The sequence below is a fragment of the Mastigoproctus giganteus genome, chromosome 8 (assembly GCF_048544385.1).
Source record: "Mastigoproctus giganteus isolate SK-2022 chromosome 8, ASM4854438v1, whole genome shotgun sequence".
NCBI lineage: Eukaryota > Metazoa > Arthropoda > Arachnida > Uropygi > Thelyphonidae > Mastigoproctus > Mastigoproctus giganteus.
Genome location: NC_143582.1, coordinates 12,918,744 through 12,941,753, shown reverse-complemented (window position 1 = coordinate 12,941,753; position 23,010 = coordinate 12,918,744). Strand labels below are relative to the sequence as shown.

The following is a 23,010-nucleotide window of genomic DNA, read 5'->3' as shown; positions in this document are numbered from 1 at the left end:
GTTAAACCGAAACCCATTTCCCCTGAAAGTGCACCTTTATGTGGGGGGCTGATGTTTCCTTAGTAGGCCATTTGCCAGCTTCAAGAACTTTGCCAGTACTGCTGGCAGTTCTGTTTGTGATGAAACACAGACAGAACTATCAGTACAATGCCACAACACAAATTAATAATGCTCAAATTGTGAGGATTACGAGGCCTGATCTACATTTAAGATGTTTTGAATCTTTAGTTCTAAACTAAAGATCACAGCTTGTTGCAGCTCCTGACTTTGTGCAGATAGCCTAATAAGGAACTATCAGTACTTTGCGTAATGGTACACCTTCAGGAGGAATGGGTTTCAGTTTAACAATTTCTTTATTCCTTCCATGTCATCTTAATTCATGTATAAAACCAAGCACAGCTGGAGGTAGGCTTGTCCTAATATATTAGAAGTGTTGGTTGTTTGATCTATAAAAAGTCAGACCTCTCTTTAACAAACTTCCATATAGCAGAATTTTCTATGTAGCAAACTATTTTGATTTCCCCTTGGTTTCCCAATTTCTCATTACATTGAAAATAGTTTCCAAACTATTTTCAATGTAATATAACAAAGAAAATTTCCATATAACGAACTGATTTCGAGAGACCTGAAGCTTTATCGCCTTTAGGCAATAAAGCTGATGCTGTAGAAAGCATGAATTAAGCATTAATCCATTTAGCTTTTAATAGCTAAAGGCTTTAATTCCACAAATTAAGAGCTAAAACATTTTACAATTTAATGGTGCCTGTAAAACCCTGCAGGAGGAAACTGTCCAACCATGGCGCGGAATAGAAAAAGATGGAAGTTTGGGAGAGGCCTTTGCCCAGCAGTGGGTCAGCAATGGCTAAAAAGAAGTAAAACCTATACAACTTATACACTACTATGCCGAGAAGTTCCGCTGGTCAGCTTTCCACAGCCATTGGCAAATGGCTGTGGTCAGCTCATTGTTTCGAGGAAATGAGTCATTCACACTTTCACTAAACTTCACCTGTCTCTGTTTACATGGTAGCTACAAGTTGTCCCTAATTTCAGCTTTGTTTTAACTGCTGTGCAACTAACTTTACAGTGTCTAAGAGGAAATCCTTGAGTGTAGTGTGAAAACAGAAGGAACTGGAAAGTTGCTGGAGAGGCCTTCTTCCTGTAGTGGATTGATAATGGCTGATGATAATGTAGTGTGAAAAAGTGGAAGTGCTTAATAGTGTAGATCGCAGCATTAAAAAAAAAGAAATTGCTTTAAAATTTGATGTCCCTGCCAGTAGTGTCAACCATTCCGAAAACCCTGTTTCGATTCTCAAACCGTTTGAGGAAACGGGACTCAGTCCGAAGCAGGTGAAATTATGCCTTTGGGAAGATGTAGATGAAGCAGTTTTTAAGTGGATGAAGTTGATTGGAGACCAAAACATGCCGATATTGGGGCTATTAAAAAGAAAAAGGCTATGGAGTGTGCATCTTTTTTGGGGCACAAACCATTCCAAACCAGTTCTGATTGGATGGACAAATTTAAAGAGTGTCATGGCTCACTTGAAAAAGTTATTTCTAATGAAAGTGGAGTTGCAATCGAAGAAGACTACACCCATTGGAAAGAAACAGTTTCGAAAAAAATTATGGAGGATTACGAGTCGTTGTTGTTATTTTGGTTTTTGAGGAGCATTAGCAACTAAGGCCATATTGCTCCGGGAATATGCGGTGGTCATTCCCTGACCTTTCCACATCCTTCGTATTTGGTGGTGACGGGCTCGAACCCCGGTCTAATCAAGAAGCGTGTGCTACGCACTGCTGCTCCTTCCCACCTGGCTACGGAGGCGCCTTCGATTACGAGTCAAAGACATATTCAACGTTGATGAAACATGTCTATTTTTTAAACGTTTGCCAAACAAAACTGACATTTAAAGGTGATTCAAAGGTGTAAAGTTGTTGGAGTTGGACTACAACTACAACAAAAAACCTTGAATGACAAGCGAAATTTTTGAGCAGTGGATTTTAAATTTCGATAGAAATATGACGAAAGAAAACAGAAAAATCGCATTGGTTGTCGACAACTGCCCTCCCCACCTTCATTCTGTAATTTCGAAACTTACAAGTGAGAAACTTGTTTTCTTCCTCCTGAATAATTCGTGTTAACTGCAGCCAATGGACCAAGGCATTATCAAGAATTTGAAAATGCACTACCGAAGGCACATACCGAAAAAAAATTATACTGAGAATAGAAATCAACCAACCTATAGATTCTGTTATAGATTTGTGAATGTGCATATCAGAGTTGGCGAAAGTGTGGAGTCAAGATGTGACGGAAACAACGATTAAGAATTGTTTCGCAAAAGCAGGTTTTGCTAAAATGCTAATTAACAGAGCTGAGAGGGATGAACTATTAGAAGACATTGAGCAATCTTGGGAAGAGTTCCAAGCGAAGTGGAGAAATTGTTCCTGGCGAATATTTAGGAGTTGATAATGATGCCATAGTAGCTGAATATCCGAGTGACTCCAACGTTTTGGAGCATATTTAAAGAACCATTGACAATATCACCGATGAGTGGGATGATAATGAGGGCAATATTAAACCTTCCAAACAAATATTGGCAGCATTTGAAACTTTGCATCGAGGCCTTCAGTGGGAAGAAAATGTAACAGAAAATATATCTGAGTGTTTAAAGTTTAAACAAATGCGAACATTTTTATGAATGGAGTACAGTAGAATCCAGTGTACAACAAAAAATAACCAAATATTTTATGACATAATTCTTAAAATTGTACTAATAAATTGTGTACATCATGTAAATATGTATTAATAAATTGTTTTAAAATGTTAGAAAATTTATTCATTCCCATCTTTTACTATATTTCTGAATTTACAGTATTTTTCATTGTTGAAAAGGTCAATTTCTTTATAACGAATTTTTCAAGGGAACAATTGATTTCATTATGTAGAGGCCCGAATGTATTAGTATAACTAGTTAGACAAAAAAATTATATGCATTACTTTTATACATCTAAAAAAATACAGTTTTGCAATAGTGGTAAAATTTTAAAATTAGAATAAATGATGCAACCTACAATTTTTTTTTTATATTGAATAATATGAAAAAGTTGTTTGAATCATTTTTTTAGAAATCATTCGAGTTATGCAAGTTCAGTATATGCATTTTTTTGAACACACTTTAATTATATTCTTAGAAACGTTTTTTTAAATATATGACACTTTTTTTGAATAAATATGAATCTGTAATTGACCCACCATCTGGACACTCTTAAAGAAAATTTTTAGAATTGCGCAAAACTACACTGAAAGGACAGAATTCAAGGGATACCTGGTTCCTGGGCAACACGACGCTATCGCCCCTCTTGTTAGTGGACTAACCCACTGCTTGGCAGGTATATAGGTACAATGCATCACTGCATTCAAGTAGAAAATAATTTGATGTCAATATGGATAAATGTGGTGAAAGAGGCCTATGCGCTCCGGATTCATATTATTGAAATGAAAAAATTATAATTCCTCAGAGCGGTTTAATTTCAGAATACACATACAAGTACGGTTAATATATAAATATAAAGAGCTTAAAGACTGCAGCAGTTCTACACCATGCTCGCCCCATCTCTTCAAACCTCAGCCGTATGCAGATTTCTACCCTCAAGGCACTGAAATGGGATTCGTCCATCGTCATTCTACCGGCGGACAAAGGCCGTCATACGGTTGTAATGAACCGCACTGATTACGTGGCGAAAGCCTTACTGCTTTTACGAGACACTTCCGTCTACAAACCCTTAACCGTTAACCCCAGCAGAGCATTGGAACGATGGGAGTTAGAGGTGAATATCCTCATCAATAGTTGGCTCAAACAGGGGAAGATAACACAGTCAACCCGTAATCACTTCCATGCCTCCGGGTGTCAGATCCCATGGTTTTATGGCCTGCCGAAGGTACACAGGGAAGACACACCAATAAGACCAATTGTATCCTGCTGTGGATCACCGACTTACGAGTTGTCTAAGTTTGTCTCAAGGCTTCTTTCTCCTCTAGTTGGCAAGACCACCTACACCGTCTCCAACAGTATTGAGTTCATAGAAAGGATCCGCACTATATCCATCTCACAAGATCAAGTCATGGCATCGTTCGATGTAATATCACTCTTTACCTCCATCCCAGTGGAACTTGCCATCTCTTGTGCAAAACAACTCTTGGACAATGATGAAACCCTTAGCGAAAGAACCAGACTGACACCTGATGACATTTCCACCGCCCTCAGACTGTGCTTAACAGGGGGTGCAATCATGTTTAGCGACTCAATTTACCAGCAGGTACATGGCACAGCCATGGGTTCCCCTGTCAGTTCGGTCATGGCAAACATCGTGATGGAGGAGTTAGAGGGACGTGCGTTTATACACGCACCACATCACATCGCCTTTTGGTGTCGCTATGTAGACGATGTGTTCGTAGTTATCCCTAGAGACTCAGGTCAGCGAATCCTAACCCACCTCAACTCACTATCGCCCTTCATAAAATTCACGATTGAGCTGGAGTCGAACAACACCATACCATACCATACCTAGATACGCTCGTCCGGCGCGAAGACACATGCTTGAAGACAACAGTTTATCGTAAACCTACGTGCGCTGGCCAATTTACCAACTTCCGGTCAGCACACGCACGGAGTCACCTCCTCACCACTGCCCGAACCTTGCTAACTCGCGCCTGGACACACTAGCTCCGCAGGTGAAAGACGCACAGAGATCACCAGGGTCAAAGTGGACCTTGCGAGGTGTGGCTATCCCATCGACATCCTTGACAGGTGTGACCTACAGGCATGCGACAACGTGACAAACAACAGCAACGCCAACAGTGGCGAGTCATCCACGAGGGCATTTATCCCATACTACCCCAATCTGTCACAACAGATCAGTAGAATCCTAAAATCACATGGGATAAAGTGAATCCAACTCCCAGGCAAGAAACTGCGTTCTCTCATTTCCAACGTGAAAACACCTGTCCCCACCCTTCTGCAGAGCGGTTTGGTCTATCACATCTCTTGCTGTGACTGCACTAGCTGCTACTTTGGAGAGACTGGACATCGGCTCAAGAAACGTCTCTCAGAACATAAAAAGGGCGATCCGTTTGGCAGATGTGGAACACTCAGCTATCGCCGAGCATGTCTGGACAACCCACCACGACATTGATCCACACCGCGATGTCATGGTTGTGGACAGGTCCCACCATTACCTAAGGCGCACCTGTTTGGAATCGTTAAACATAAAATGCACGGATACTTCTTTGAACAAGAACAGTGGTTGCCAAGTTAACCCCATCACAGAAGCAATAATTCTGTCCATAGACAAACGCTGGCCACATCACCACCATACGTCACAGCCACAAACTTCAACCTCAAACAATTAGGCACGTACCTCATGCACCATCTTGGCAGAGCACATCTCCATTCCAACTGCCATTTTAATATATTTTCTAACTGAAGAAGGCTGTCCACTCAGCCGAAAGCTCTTTATATTTATATATTAACCGTACTTGTATGTGTATTCTGAAATTAAACTGCTCTGAGGAATTATAATTTTTTCATTTCAATAATGGATAAATGTTGCGAGTTAACCAACTTTGAAAGTGGGATGATAGTGGGTGCCTGACCCTTTGTTCACTCTATCGCTGAAGTGGTACAGAAATTGAACTATCCCCATTCGGCAGTGTATCCGGAATAACATCTCATCGTGGACAGCACTGTGGGCAGAGAAAGGTGGCGGATGAATGTGGCCATCGATGTCTGTCTTGCATTGCTTCAGCCAACAAAAGAGAAACAGTGGCACAAATCACTGCCAACTTCAATGAGGGAGGTGTCAGAAACATCTCCACCAGACCATCAGCCGCAATAGGTTATGGAAGCCAGTGACCCATCAGAATCCCATTGCTAACACGACACAGAACTCTACATCTCAACTGGGTGAAATAACATCAGCACTGGACCTTGGATGATTGAAGACTGGTCTCCTGGTCCAATGAGTCCTGTTTCCAATTATTTTGAGATGGGAGGGTGCATATCTGGCAGAAACCACGAAACTGTTCAGGCAGGTGGATGGTCAGTAATCTGGGGGCGTGTTCAACTGGCACATGTTGGGACCTCTGGTACGTATAGATGCATCTCTGAATGGTTCAGGTCACATGTCTATTCTTGCAGACCATCTACATCCCTTCATGGTCATCGTGCACCCACAGGGCAATGGACTCTTCCAGCAGGACAATGTGCCTTCCCACAGCTATGGTGACTAGAACATGGTCCAAAGAGCATTCTGCAGATTTTACCACCATGGAATGGCCAGCCCTTTCATCGGATATGAACCCAGTGGAGGATCTTTGGGATACTGTGGAAAGGTTCATTCGAGCTTTGGATCCTCCAACCAGGAAGGCAACGGAATTATGGACAGCGATGCAACAAGAATGGATGGAAATATGTGTGGAATGCTTTCGCAACTAGCGGACTCAATGTCTCGCTGTGTGACTGCTCTTATCCGGGTGAGAGGTGGGCCTACCCGTTACCAGGTAGGTATCTCATGATTTCTGTCCACTCAGTGTATAACTATACACACTCAAATAAAATCATTAGAAAATATATAGCTATTTTTTAGAGCTACACATTTGTATAGAGCTGCACATTAAAAAGAAATCCTATCTCCCCAAAAGCAGCTTTCTGTGATTACCACATCATCAAGTAGCAGATCGGTAGCAGAAATCTGTCTATGTTCAAGCTTCAGCCAAATTTTTTCATCACAGAGCTACACAATTTTATTTTGTTGCATTTACTCTTAATCTCTATTGCATCCTTTATATCATAAGTGTTAAGTGCTCTAACAATTAATAGTAATAGTAACGGAGGCATGTGATGCAAGAAAGCAAGCATATGAGCTAATGTAGCATCAGCCAAAAAAAAAAAATAAAAAGTAAAAAAATTTCACACATCCATTCCTTTTAAAAGTCTGTCTAGTTGCTCCTTGAATTTATTGAAGCTATCAACTTCCACAATGACAAATGGAAGTTTGTTTCAGCAATTAACCACCCACTGGCTAAAGGCAAATTTCCACACATCTATTCTATGACTGTCTTTTCTCTATTTGAATTTATTCCCCCTCAGGCTCGTAATCTGAGCAAGTGGAAGAATCCCATCAAAATTCAGCGTGCTCAACCCATTCAAGGCTTTATACACTTCGATCAGATCACCTCGCAGGTGCTTAGTTTCCAACCACTGCAATTTGTAGAAAACAAGCCTTCCTTGGTAAGAGAACCTCCTTCGTTCCCCTCACCAATCATATTGTCCTTCTCTGTACATGCTCAAGCAACTCTACATCCTTCTTAAAATGAGGCCTCCAGAGCTGTAGGCTCCAGGTGTGGCCTGACCACTGCCTTATACAAAGGGATAATCACCTTTTGCCTACTAGCAAAATTCCTGTATATCATTGACAATACCCATTTACCTGCTCTGGTAGCCTGTCTGCATTGCTCAGATAACTTTATATCTGACTGCACAATTACTCCCAGGTCTTTTTCATTTTCTACCACCCTAAGTGCAGTACAACACAGTTTTGGGATGTTTCTCTGGGGTTATTTCTACCTATATGCAGTACTTTGCATTTGTCAATGTTAAAACTTCAGTTGCCACTTCTCAGCCCATCTGTCCAAATTTTCTAGATCCCGTTGCAATAGCACACAACCATTACTCTCATTAACAACCCTACCAACCTTCGTATCATCTGCAAACTTTGACATTAAGCCTGATATACTTTCATCAATATCATTGATAAATATATAAAACAACAGTGGGCCCAACACCGAACCATGGGGGATTTCGCAAAATAATATTAGTCCAAGAAGAGCAGTGTCCATTGATTACCACTCTCTGTCTTCTCCCACTCAACCACCCTTTTATCCATTGTAGCAACTTGTCCTCAATACCACACTGTTCCAATTTGTACAGTAGTCTTCCATGTGCAACAGTGTCAAAATCTTTCCTGAAATCCAAGTATATGATATGAAAATTATTTTTTGCATCCAATTCCTTTGGGACCACGTCATAGTATCCAATCAAATTGGTCAGACAAGATGTCCCCTTAACAAACCCATGCTGTGTCTGAATTATTACTGCTGTCTTGTCCAGATGATCCCGCAATGCATCTTTAACCAGTGACACCATTATTTTCTGTCGAACAGATATTAAACTAACTTGTCTGTAACCCAGGGTCCTGAGCTGGGTTATAGACAAGTTAGTTTAACTTGTTCTTGGTTCTTCTCTTTCTTGGTGATTCCTTTCTACTTCTGTCTCTCTCTCTCTCTCTCTCTCTCTCAGGTTAACAGGAATTTTTTTGGATGGTGCAGCATAAGCCTCAGGCTTCCTTGCACCATATGTCTAATAATAATAATAATTACTCATGTCACCCTTAGAGCCCCCTTTGTGAACTGGGAATATATTTGCACATCTCCAGTCCATGAGAACTTCCCCTGAGTCCAAGGATACTCTCATAATTATGGCTAAGAGTTTGATTACTTCCTTTGCTGTCTCCTTTAATATAACTGGATAGATCCCACTACCCCAGGTGCCTTTCTTACGTTTAACTTCAACAATTTCTCCTCCACTTTGCTCTCAATTATTACAAAATCATTAAGCACCCTGTTACAGTTTGATAAACTTCTGTCATTTTTCTCCCTAAATAATTCCTTGTGTGTGAATGTAGTTGCAAAATACTTGTTTAGTTTGTTAGCTACCTGAGCAGGATCATCAACAGTTGAACCATCGATATCAAGTGGACCAATCTCATTCATTTCCTTCCTTCTGGAGTTTACATAACTAAAGAATTCTTTGCTGCTTTACTTTGCATCCTTTGCCAAATATTTCTTGTAATCTGCCTTTGCCTGCCTAACCTCCTTTGTCACTGGTTACAGACTAGATTATATCTGCCATAGGCTTATGTGTCACCTGATAATTTATATGCATCCCATGCATTTTTCTTCTCTGCCATGAGTCTCATTAGTTCATCTGACATCCATTTAAGCCTAAACTTTGAACAATATTTCTTAATTGGTATGAAAAGCCTACTAGCTTCCATGATTAGTTCCTTGAATGCTTCCCACTTAGAATTTGCTGTTGGTAACATCATCAGTTGATTCCACTGTACAGAATTTAAAAACTGTCTGAGACCACTGTAGTCACATTTACAGAAGCAAAAACCCCTCCCTTTTCCTCTGATAGTAATTATATCTTTAAGTAAATCCCACATCAATACATGTGATCACTGCCACCTAGTGGTTCTTTTATCTGGAAATTCTTGATGCACAAATAATCACTTCCGACAACCAGATCAAGAGTATTACACTCTTTGGTTGCCTCTCGAACATGCTGCTGCAAAAAACAATCATTCAATAAATCCACAAAAGTTTTGCTAGTGTGTGAGTAACCAACCCACAAGTTCCAGTCAATATCTTGGAAGTTAAAATCCCCCATTATAGCACAATATAATTTACTAGCCCACTCTATTTCTCTGTACAATTGTTCGTTGTATTCATTAGAGTCATTAGGCCTATAACACACTCCTACTCTCATTTTTGTTTTCCCAGTGATTATGTCAACACCAAACTGACTCAACATTGCACTGTCCATCTATGCCAACTGAATGCACTTCCTTAGATTTTATGTTTTTCTTAATTAACAACATAACCCCTGTTCCCTTTCCATGCTGTCTATCCTTTTGATAGATGATTTTAATCATCTATCAATCTCTGCAATTTATTACAGAAACTTATATATAAAAATATATTATTTTTACAGTTGCATAAAACTGGTAAATTTACAGGTTTCTCTATAGTAGGAAAAGAGGTATCACATGTAAATTAATACCCCATTAATGAAAAAATATTTTAGAAAATGTAGTAAGACATTACTTATAAAGTAATATTTTCACAAATAGCAATATTCGTTACTCTGATTCTTGAGAAAAGTCAATAAAAATAACCACATGAAACCTAGCCAGATGAATAAACTTGTCAGGGAAGTAGCAGTTTGATTTCTTCTAGGGAAAACAGCATTCTATATTTTTAATAGTAGAATTTAAAACAATGCTGATGAACAGTCGCTATATATTATAAAATATTAGTTTTTATTTCGTAATTCTTAAGTTACACATAATAGCCTTTATTGCTAATGAATCAAAAAAAGTTCAGTTTTAAAAGTAGAGAAGTAAAGCTGAGTAAAACTATTTGCATTAATGAGATATTCTGAAACATTTGAAATGAAAAAATTAAATTACATTAGTATTTTACAGGAGCAATACGAATTTATTTTTTTAATCCTAATTTTTGTTTTCTGGAAAGGCTTAGAATACACTTACCTAGGAAAGCTAGGACCACAAAGCACAAGTAAACAGTTATGGAAGAATGAGCCTTGACTATATGGATTAAATACATCTTGTCCTCGTTTGGATGAGAAGGAGCCTTTAATCTGCAGAATACATTTGAAAAGCCACACAAAAGGATATTTCAAAGGATAAAAGCAAGAGTGTTTTGTAATCAAGATATCAAATAGTAATTCTTTGATTATAATCTGAAAGTTATTACTAATTAATGATATTATTCTACTGAAACCAATTTTTTTTTTTTTTTTTTTTAAACTTTGTAATTATTACTGCACATTTTTACAGAAATGTAACATTTTCTATTTATGTTACTATATAACATAAATAGAAAATGTTACTCAGGATTTGCAACACACCTATTTCATACAATTGTATTTTAACTGCATGAAATTAGTCCATTGGTCCATTGGCTGGAGTTTTGATGTTACGTTTGGTGGTAAAAACAACAACTTCACACTTTTAAGTTTGGCAGAAATACTGGCAGGATGTGCCGGGCAGTTGTCAGTTACCAACACGATTTTCCTTTTGTTATATGCTTGTCTAGTTTTAATATCCATTCTTCAAAAATATCACTTGTCATCCATGCTTTTTTATTAAAGGTGTAGTCAACTTCCAAAGATTTTGTGCCTCTAAAACATCTTGGGTTTTTTGATTTTCCGATGACTAAAAGTCTTAATTTTTCACTTCCTGTCATAATTGCTCCAACTAGCACAGTGATTCTTTCTTTGCTTTGTTTTCCGCCAAAACATTTATCATCCTTAAAAGCTAGTGTTCTATTCGATAAACATTTAAAGAATAAACCCATTTCATCAGCATTAAAAACATCCTTAGGTTCATATTCTTTCAAAATCTTCTTTAAGGTATTGTTCCTCCAAATGTTACAATCTTCTTTGCTTACATTAACATTATCTCCACAAATAACCTTTTCCACAATTCTGTGGCGCTTCTTAAATTTATCTAGCCACCCAGTGCTTGCATTAAATTCTGTATGTCCAAGGGACTGTGCAAATTTCAGAGCTTGTTGCTTAATTATTGGGCCCAATATTGCTGTTTCCCATGTGTACTACACATGGGAAACAGCAACCCCAGAGCAACGTATCAACTCTGTGGTACAACACTGACAGTGGTGGAGAATGAAAGGGACTTGGGGGTGGTTGTGCAGGCAGATATGAAGTTCTCTGGGCAGTGCAGACGGGCTGCAAGAGTAGCTCATGGAGTATTGTCAATGATATACAGGAATTTTTCCAGCAGGGATAAGGAGGTGATTATTCCATTGTATAAGGCGATGGTCAGGCCACACCTAGAGTACTGTATACAGGTCTGGAGGCCTCATTTCAAGAAGGATGTAGAGCTGCTGGAACGAGTACAGAGAAGGGCAACAAGATTAGTGAATGGAACAAAGGGGTCTCTTACGAAGAAAGGCTTAAGTTTTGCAAATTACAGTGTCTGGAGACTAGGCACCAGCGAGGTGATCTGATAGAGGTGTATAAAGCCTTGAATGGTTTAAGCATTCTCAATGCTGATGGGATTCTTCCTCTAGCTCAGAATAATCACCTGAGATAAATTCAAATTGAGGAAAGACAGATGTAGGATAGACGTGCGGAAATTTGTCTTTAGCCAGCGGGTGGTTGGTTGGTGGAACAGACTTCCATCCCTTGTGGTGGAGGTTGATAGCCTAAATAAGTTTAAGGCTCAGCTGGACAGGTATTTTGAATGAACAGAGGGGTGAAGTGGAAGTGGTTTTTTTTTTTTTTTTTGGCTGATGCTGCATAAGCTTGCTTTCTTGCATCAAATGCCTCTACTAATGCTAATGCTAATGCTAATTTCAGAGCTTGTTGCTTAATTATTGGGCCCAATATTGGTATATTCTTTTCATGTATCATTTGCACCCATTTTAGAACAGCTTTATCAACATCTTCGTATATACACAACTTAATTTGCTTCTTGTCTGCTCCTCCTTCAATTGCATTTAAAATTGATTCTCAATGTTTTAAAATCATAGATAAACTGCTTGCAGGCATGTCATATTTCTCCACAACATCTTTTTTCTTAAAACCCTGGTTGATATCATAACATTCTTTGCTTTATCATTAATACTTTCTCGTCAACACTGTTTCCGCAATTGTAAAAATTACTCGACTGCAGCTCTTGCCGATACATACACCACAAACTTCGCTGCACTGGCCATATAATGAATTGTTAGTACCACCTACTCAATGACGTTCGCTTGCCAATTCAACAGTATCGCGTGACCTTTGAAGAAATATACGACTTTGTGAATGTCTTTTATTCTGCTTTCATTCATATATACATGAAAGAAAATTTATGATTAATGTATGCCGTATGTTACTTTTCAGAAAAAAAAAAAAAAAAATACAAGAGCATATAGCCTATGTGATTGATGACCAATTGTTCTAAAAAACGAAATAACAAAATAAAAAAAAAATTCGTCAAAACCATCTACTGGGAGTCCAGTTAGATGAGAATGGACATATCATATAATGATTGACAGGAAGGTCACGTGGTACGGTTGAGGTGAGAAGCGAATGTCACTCAGTAGGTGTTACTAAAAACTGACTTTGGTAGCATTCTATGTATTGCCGCCGCAGCGTGCTAAAGGTTTACCGCAGCGAATTTCGATTTCCCCTTAGCCAACATCAATTTACCAATCTACCCTATTTATTGTAAAGTTTATGACCAGTTTTAAGAAAACCCATTTGGTTTTATAACTGTAACAAAAATGAAACAAAGACCCTCCTATGAGGGTCAATGGCCACAAGTTTTCACTAAAAGGATGATTATTTAATTCCAGATGCTAATGTGCAATTTCGGAGGGAAGGAGGCAGTATGTTTGAGTGGCTGTTTAGCAGTAAATGCTTGAAAATCTTCAAAAATGCTTTTACTAATTTTTTTAAAAATTCGTTATAGAGAGACTAACACTTCGTTATATGGGTTAATTTTACATGTAATTTCGTTTTAAGGTGCAATACTTTGTGAAAAAATTCGTAATATAGAGAAATTCGTTAAATAGAAGAAGTTCGTAATAGAGAAGTTCCACTGTATTTGTATAGTGAACTATTTTTAATTATGTTGAATTTGAACTAAAATCATGCCTCATACCAGGGCAGCAAAGCAAAGGGCTCAAGCCAGTGGGAGTGCCATGGCTCTGGGGAGAACTGAGGAGGGCAGTTGTCCTCTAAATCACTGCCTTATGAGATGTATAGCTTGTTCGATGTTTACTGATCTATCAGGAATGGGACATCATATTGCCAAGGGGAATGTTTTTGTGTATGCTCAATGTAAGCAGTGTGAGGATATTAGCTGCCATCTCAGCATTGTTATGGGCCTTTATGACAGCTTGAAGAACAGAGTGAATGCCCTTGAAGGAATTAAGTTGGGGCCCATCAAGCTATCAGCTGCCCACATAAATGCCAGAGCTTGCACTTGATCATCAGGAAACACAGCAGCAATCCCAAGGCAGAATGTTCTGGTCCCACAGGAGCTAGTTGTTGTCGGTGACTCTATTGTCAGGGAAATGGGAAATATATTGTGCAAAAAGGATAGGTGGAATAGGACAAGGGTATGTCTGCTAGGGGCAAAAGTTGATGATGCTGTAGAAAAAGATATCATCCTTTAAGGGCACAAAAGGTGATATTGTTGTACACATTAACGCTAATGACATTAAGAGTAGGAGATCTGCAGACTTACTTAATAAGCACAGGGCAATATTTAAAAGAAGTTGCAAGTTACGGTTAAATTTGAAAGTGTCTGCAATTCTGCTCGGACACAATAGGAGGGAGTATATGATGAGAGCTTTGTCAATCGATTTGGCCCTGGAGAGATTGTGCAAGCTCATGGGGTAGAATTTTTTTTAGCGTGGTCTGTGCTTGTTAACAGGAGAGACTGCTGCTTCTACACGGAAGAGAAAGGGTGCAAGAATATTTGCTGTGCTATCGAGGTTAGTTTGGGAGGATACACAAACTAATAGATTAACAGTAGCCACAGGCAGAGGTGAAAGAGATTCTTTGCACTGCTTCTACTGGAATGAGCAGCAGCCTTGAAAGCAAGATGCTGGGATTTCAAGAACTGCTGAGAGCCATCATGAAACAAGTAAATACACGGCTGTGTTATTCTGTGCATGCATGTCAAAGGACAACTTGCATGTTGCATGGCTTAAAACCCAAATAACACATTGAGGGGCCAATTCCCTCCAAGTGATATCGTACAGCCTTGATCAGAGGCAATTAAGAATTCTTCTGGTTTCCTGGATTTGAAATCAGATCTCTTCAAACGAGTGACTGTTAGCAAATCTTTCATCTTCTTGATGAAATGCACATGTGCACTTAAAAAATATAACTTATGGTTTAAAGACAAGTAAAATTTAATATCTGGAGTGGGCACCAGAGGCTTTAATAACCACAGCAATCCCATGAGGTATGCTCTTAGCAAAATTCTACATGCAGATAACAGAATTTTGTTGCAATCATCCCTTAAGATTGTGGCTAATTGAATCACAACAAGGTTATCATGATTTGGATTTTGACTACTCAAAAACAACCCTGAGGTGTCCACATATGGATAAGGCCCTTGGGCTGGCCATGGCAAAATGTGTATGATATTGTTCTTAAACAGTAGCATTTTTGGCTGCAGCTATGGCTCAAGGCACTATCATGCTGACGTGTACCATGCTTCTCCATAGAATTTCTAATGCAAGTAAAGCAGAATTCCAGGATTTACAGTAAGTATCATCATACATGACTCAAGCATAACGAAAAACAGGCTCAAACAATTACGGTTGAAAACAGTTTGTATTGAACTGTAAATAGCGTTGGAATAAAGATCAAAAAGTTAGCAATGAATTGTGGAATCAAAAATTCATCGCCAATTAAAAATAATTATTGTGTGGTAGGTTTGAGAAAATATCTGTCAGGTTGGCATATAGAAGAATTGAAGAAAAATGAAAGTCACTTGCAAAATCAGAATGAAAAACTATCTGAATTCAATATAGAGAGCTTTAAATGAATAAAGAAAAATGTAGTGGAATAAAACAGAAGTAAGCATAACCACCCCGTGAAAACTAAAATTAGAAGTTGATGACACTCAAAAAAGAGAGAGAAAAAAAAAAAATTATTAGCTGTAGCAGCAGTCTACAACTTAAGAGCATGCACCAGAATTCCTGCATGATTTATATGACTACTCTAGAATAAAATATGATATAATGTGTCTTATAATATTTTTTAAAATTAAAGCTATACTCAGGCAAGTTTAATTTGTGCTGTATAAAAAAGTATTTGTGTAATGGCCAACTTTTGCTCATAAAAACTATGATTTGATATGTTTCCCTCTTTACTTCATTGCTACTCTCCAAATGGTCGAAAGATGCTGTAATTATATTGTGCACAAAATCTAGCATTTAAAAAAATCTAAAAATAATAATTTTTGGCCCTGTTTATAATTTATATGAGTGTAATATGGAAGGAAACTACATTCGGTTGATTTGCAATAAAATTATCAAATAGTCACTAATTCTTAAATGAAAACACAATACAAGTTCATAAACATCAAGAAACATTTTTTCTATATAATAAATCAATTATAAAAGAGTTAACCAAATACAGGCAAACAAGCCCTTCTTCAATTACTGTTTGAATAGTCTTTGTTTGCTGATTGCAACTGAAAGGTATTAAAAGTTAAGAGTATAATCACAGTTTTTTAAATTTGGTTTTGTGTGAGGAATAGTTTCATACCAATGGGGCAGCACCAGCACCCCCACCAATTAAATACAAGGTGGTAGTACTAATTTTTAAAACTGGATATCTTATAACTTGGATTGAAAAAAGTATACATCTCAGAATTATGAATATGGTAACACTTCAAAACAAACCATTATCAATCTCAATTATTATGTGCAGCAGTACATTTCTGCCATCAAAAACAAATAGAACATGTTAGAATAAATGGGGAGAGGGGAAATCACATCCATTCATCTTTCCACAGTACTAAATATGAAAATCAAATCAAATGATAAAAAATGACTTACATCTTCATTTGTAGTCTGGTTAGATGTGATTAGATAAGTATGGAAGCCCGCAAGTCCAAGGATTGACCACACTGAGAAAAAGCATATCACCCCTTCAATGACAGTGGAACTGTGGTCAAGGAGTAACATTTGAACATTTGATAAATAGTAACAAAACTTTGAAAATAAAAACAGAGTTAGTCACCAGCTCAAGTTAAGTAACTTTGGACTTACGTAAATTTTTTTGGTAAACTGTAAAGATACTTTTTGTATAATTTTTAAGAGTGAAGTTGAATAAAGGAACAATAAGTTTTTATTTTCATTCCCATACAAACTATGCTGGATAATAACCTGCAGCATAACTAGAATCTAGGTAAATAACTAGAGTTAACATTTCATTTTCTGCTTTAAAAATTCTGAAGAAATATTCAACGTATGTTTGAGACAGGTGAACTATGTCGAAGCACTCCAGAGAAATCCCCACAACATTCAAGCCACATGGACTGTGTCCCATCAGCTATTTCTTCAGATAATTACACTCTAGCTCTTCGTCTCTACATCCTTTCCTTCTTTTCTTTCTGAATTCTAGAGTTAGTTCAGTTTTGTTTGAGAGTGAAATGGGAGCTTTTGTTTGCATTTTTTTTATGTAATATTTGTTACACGTCAGGTTATTGTGGTGAATTCATGTTGTCCTACCATTTCCAACAACTTTGAGTCAAACTGTCATTGTGTAGTGCATGCTTCATTCGCATGTCATAAGGCATGAAAGCATCTCTTGTAACTTAACCCTGTGAAGTTCTTTATAGAAAATTTCATTTTGACCGTTATCATGGTGCCATCTAAGAGAATAAGTGAAAGCGGTACTACTTCACTGCTGTTCCCAGATAAAGTTTTTAATTGTTACGGTATATAACTATTTTTCTTCATTCTTCTGAGGATATTATGTGGTTTTTGTAATTTTGGCATATCAGAGATACAGTAGCAATATTTTATTAGTCATTCCTGAGTTATGTAAAACTCTACTTACGTAAGAAATCCTGGAACATATCTCTTACATATGTCGGGGACAGACTATACTTATTTAAAAGGGTTGATAACACTGATTAGGGTGTTGAAACAATAAAACACTATAATACAAGTATATTATTAAAAATATAAAAAATATATAAAGAATAAATTTGGAAATGCCCATCACTCTTGAACTTATAGTAAAGAAAGAATTAGATAGGGCTTACCACGTTAAACAGAAACACTGCATGTACAGTTAATTGTTAAAAGAATGTCAACATTATTCCATTAAAAAAATTATGGAAATCATAATCAGGAAATAATTTTTAAATCTACATGAATTATTACATGATGAACACTTCAGAAGAATACAATTTAATATATCAAAAGCATATATATATAAAATATGTATATTCATATTTATATAAATGCATATTTATATATATAAAAAAATATATATAAAATCCTCCAAGCAGTCACTTAGCATTATGGTCATGCAGTCATCCTGTGTAAGAATCCGTGGTCCTTTGGAAGAATATATACAGGGTGATTCAAAAAGGACTTTACAACTTTGTAAGTGTATAGAAATTTATTCACGAAACAATTTATTGAACTGTCACTTTGTAGCAAAAAACATCAAGTTTTACTGACGTAGTGCCGTAGTACCGAATTCCGTCACTGTGAGTGCCGGCGGCTTGCATTTCAAAAATGGCTACTTTCACAGGAGCGGAGTGTGCTCGGTGTGTGTTTTGGTTTGAAGAAACCAAATCTTCAACAGTGCAATGGAATTTTCGCACCAAATATGGAAAGGAGCCTCCCAGTAGACCAACAATGTACTCATGGCACAAGAATTTTGTTGAGACAGGTTGTTGTTTGCCATGACAAATCTCCAACATGCCCATGTGTTTCTGATGTTGTCGTGGAAAAGGTGAGGGAGAGGGGTTTGCTTGGAGTCCTGTGAAATCAACGCAACGTGCATCCCATGAGACTGGCATTCCACAACCGACTGTTTGGCATGTGTTACGAAGATGTTTACAGTTGCAGCCATACCGGTTTACCATGGTGCAACAAATTACTCAGATAAGACTGCTCATCAGGAATTCTGTGCAGACAAGTTACATCAGATAGAGGAAGATGAGACATTACTAAACAACATAATCTTTAGTGATGAGTCAACATTTCATGTTAGTGGTAGGGTTAACACCCACAACTGCAGGATTTGGGCCAGCGAAAACCTGTGTGCACGTCTAGAATATGTTTGTGACAGCCCAAAGGTGAATGTCTTTTGTGCCCTCAGCAAAGTAAAAGTTTAGGGATCCTTCTTTTTCCATGAGACAATCATCAATGGTATCATGTATCTGGATATGCTGGAAAATTTTCTCATTCCACAGTTCGACGAAGATGACCACGAAGGATGCTTTCACTTTCAGCAAGACGGAACACCTCCTCACTACCTGACAGAGGTAAGGGAATTCCTCAATAATAGTTTCCCAGGTCGGTGGATTGGTCGAGCAGGGCCGTTAGCATGGCCACCTCGTTCTCCAGATTTGACACCTCTAGATTTTTTCTATGGGGTTTCATTAAAGATCGAGTGTTTGTTCCATCTTTACCTACCAATCTTGCCGAGCTCAAAACTAAAATCACTGCCACAGTTACAGATGTTATGCCGGATATGTTACATTGCATTTGGGAGGAAATTGAGTTCCGATGGGATGTTTGCCATATCACCAATGATAGTCACATCGAACCAGAATGACTGTTCTATGTAAAACTTGATGTTTTTTGCTACTATATGACAGTTCAATAAATTATACAAGTCTCCTGAATAAATTTCTATACGCTTACGAAGTCCTTTTTGTATCATCCTGTATAAACCGCTTCAGTTTCCATGTGCTAACTTCCAGTCTTTGCATTATGGCATGCAATCAGTGCATTTTGCATTTGTCATCTGCCTACCTCTCCATTTTTAATTCTTTTCTTTCCCCTTTTTCTTTTGCCCTTCCTTACACACACTTTCTTCCTTGGATCTACTGCTATCACTAATAAAATTGATCAACTGATAGATGACACACTGCACCCAAAAGACTTCCGCAGGTAGTATATTTTATCATTCTAATTTTATATTATTTTAATAACATTTTATTCAGTACACTCTGTTGTTTTCAGTATTTTGTTTAACATCAATTCTCCTGACTTGCAGTCCTATAGTATTAAAATTTCAATGGGGATTTTGAGTTTGTTTTTTCTCATCGTTTTGAAGTGTGTATGTTTCTTTGTAACAGAGAAATTGTCAGCATGCCAATTACCAGGTTTATGTTGGTACCTTCTGTGTACCTGGTTAAATCCTGCTTACAGACGAAGTAGCAAATTTGGTCCTTCCACTTATTTTCCACCACAAATTTTAAGTTGCCTGTAAAAATTTTTTGGCATCACAAACCAAACTATAAATCAAAAATTCCACAATTTCTTGGCTTGTTGAATGAAATTGCAATTCAAAATGATTCTAGTCTTTCATCAAACATGACAAATTTATGTAGTATTTAGCAATTTTTTTTCATTAGCTAATTTAAGCATATTATTTCTTATCTTTTATAACTTATACAAAATTTGAGGATTCAGTTACTGTTACCATCAAACCATCCACTTCCACAACAGATGAAAGCTTGTTCCAACAATCAACCACTTACTGGCTGAAGGCAAACTTCAGCACATCTATCCTGCAACCATACATCATCAACTTAAATATATGACCCCTCGTGTGTAGCCTCAGAAAGAGGAAGAATTTCATTCATATTCAGCTTCCTCAATCTATTCAAGGGCTTAAACATCTCAATCAGATCACCTTGTAGGTGTCTAGTCTCCAGAAGCTGCAATTTGCAGAATAGAAGCCCTTCTAGGTAAGAGCACCCTTTCCTTCCCTTTACTAATCTGGTTGCCTTTCTCTGCACCTGTTCCAGATCTACATCCTTCCTAAAGTGAGGCCTCCAGACCTGTATACAATACTCAAGATGTAGCCTAACCATGGCCTTGCACAAAGGGATAATCACCTCTTATCCCTGCTAGCAAAGTTTCTGTATATCACTGAAAAAACCCCATGAGCTGTTCTGGCAGCATGCATGCACTGCTCAGAGAATTTCATATCTGACTGCGCAATTACCTCCAGATCTTTTTCATTTCAGCAGCTCATAGTTTGAGAACATTAAAGTGACTTTGTTGTTGTTGTATTTGGTTTTTTTTGGCACAAGGGCTTCTTGGGCCATATTGTGCTTGTTCATGATTTGTTTGTCACTATGATCACAGTCTATTATACAGATTTATGTGTTTCAAATAACTAAACAGTTCCTCGAAATCTGCTTCATTCCAAAGAATATGAAATAAGGTTAAGGGTTCCTGTAAGTTGTACAGGGAACTAAAGCTTGATTTTCTGACTGTTGAAAGTTGGGGACATTCTATGAGGATGTGTTTTATTGTTAGCTGCGACTGACAAAAGAAACACTGAGGACGATTCTCTCCCATAAGCAAATACAGGTGAGTTGGATGCGAATGACCGATGCAGAGCCTTGCTAGAATCACTTCTTGTCTCCTGCTTCTCCTGGAACTAGATGTCCACAGTTGTGGCTCTTTTTTTATCTGCAACAGTTTATTATTGGTTCGAGTTTTCCAAAGGTGAGACCGTTATTTCCTGCATGTTGTTTTAATGACAGATTTGTAATCGGTGTAGGGAAAAGTGACTTTGTCTTTTAGTCTCTAGAAGTAGCAGTCCCAGCAGAGTGAAAACTTTAGCAATTCTTCTTGTGTAAGCATTTGTCCAGTATAATGTTTTCATTTTAAGCTGTAGAACTTTTAGAGAAATCAGTTTTCCTGAAGATACATATAGTATTCTTTGCAACAAAACAACTATCACTGCTTTATTCTCAGCTACACTAATCACCTTCGAATTTGTTTACCCATTCCTGCCCTGATAACTACACTATCACTAAAATTTTACGCATGCAGACATAATTGTCTCTACTTTAAGGAAGTTTGTGATTGCCTTTATAATGTTATTCTTTATTTTAACACTTAGTTTTATTTTTCTTGAAGTGGATACATCCAAAAGTTTTTATTATTATTTTTTTAATTAAGTGGGCACATGAGGAATTTGTGCACCAATAATGATAGCATATATGTTGCTTCTGAAATTTTAACAGAACAATAGATTAAAAGTTGAAGTATACTGAAGAAATAGTAAAATTCACGCTGCCATCAATCTGATAAATATTTTAATTAAAAAAAAAAAAAAGGGGAGGGTGAAATTTATGTATCAGCATTCCTGCTGGAAGTTTAACAAAAAGTGGAAAAATATGGTTCAGAAATTTGAAATTTTACTTTGATAGGAAGATATAAAAATTATTTCTAAGTGAATTTTTCATTTCAGAAGTGCAAAAGTGATGGGACATCTCAAATCAGATAGCTTATATTTTTATATTATTTGCATAACACTTATTATTGCTTTTTAATTTTGATGTTATAAATATTAAGGATATCTAGCAGGAGACTCCTTTACTGCATCAAGGAATGTTGACTCTCGTGATACTAGAAAAATTATAAAAAGAGAAAGTTGTTAATTAAGTAGTTGCTTTGTACCTTAGTAAATACTACGTAAATATCATTAAAAAACTGTTAAAAAAAAATACTTTTCAGTACAGAATCAGAGAAATAATTTGTTTTATTTACAAAAGAAATTCAATTATTCCTTCCAAGATTTGAATTGCTGTATCCCCATGCAATCCCTCTCATACTTGGGAGGTGGCTTTAAAATCACTATATAAACAAACTAGTAAAAGACTGTTTTAAATTATATATGATTATAATATAATGTAAAATATAATACAGATTACAAAAGGTACAAAATATCTGAAGTGTAATAACATCAAGTCTTTATTAATACTCCTTTCTTGTGCTATAAATGGAGCACTAATACTTATGCAGTATGTATTAGTTGGCATTTTTATTTAGAAACTTATAAATTTTAGAATTTTTGTTGAAGTGGATACTATCTTTTATGCATTAAAATTTATATAACTTATCTCTTTCTTCACTGCTTGAAATTTCTTAAGCTATACCTGTCACTTCAGTTTTTCATCAAGCAAAGGTAGGAAAAAAAAAATTCAGAAAAATACACACAATTGGGTAGCCCAGTTGGCAAAAGTCCATTGTATTTCATTATTTATCCATCCACCCACCGAGGAACGTTTACTGTTTACTGCCTATACACACTTCTGAAACTAGAATGCGTGCCAATTATTAGAGATCAATGAAATAATCAACTTCGTGTGTAACCTGCAGTAAATCAAAATGGAGACTATATCAGCAACTGCTTTGTACCTGTAGAAATACTAAGCTTTCTTCAAAAGTATTTCTTCATTAAAAAATTAAGAAAAAAAAAAACTTTGTAGTGCAGAATCAGAGACATTATTTATTAATAAAAAATTAGTGGTGAAAGATACATGGAAAGATATGACCCTATTCCTGAATTCAGAAAAAAAATAACAGAAAAGGAGGGGAGGGGACAACAAAAACATTGCATC

The 23,010-nt window shown here is 37.1% G+C and overlaps 1 protein-coding gene across 1 annotated transcript in view; it reads right to left on the bottom strand.

Moving 5' to 3' along the window:
• The window catches only part of LOC150081263 (palmitoyltransferase ZDHHC14-like), a 137,892-nt gene that overhangs the window by 40,454 nt on the left and 74,428 nt on the right, over positions 1-23,010 (bottom strand). The window contains exons 6-8 of the mRNA XM_090378995.1: positions 21,967-22,015; positions 16,454-16,556; positions 10,390-10,499 (exon numbers count right to left, since the gene is read on the bottom strand). Coding sequence (XP_090235121.1) covers positions 10,390-10,499; positions 16,454-16,556; positions 21,967-22,015 — 262 coding nt within the window. The remainder of the gene's footprint in view (positions 1-10,389; positions 10,500-16,453; positions 16,557-21,966; positions 22,016-23,010) is intronic.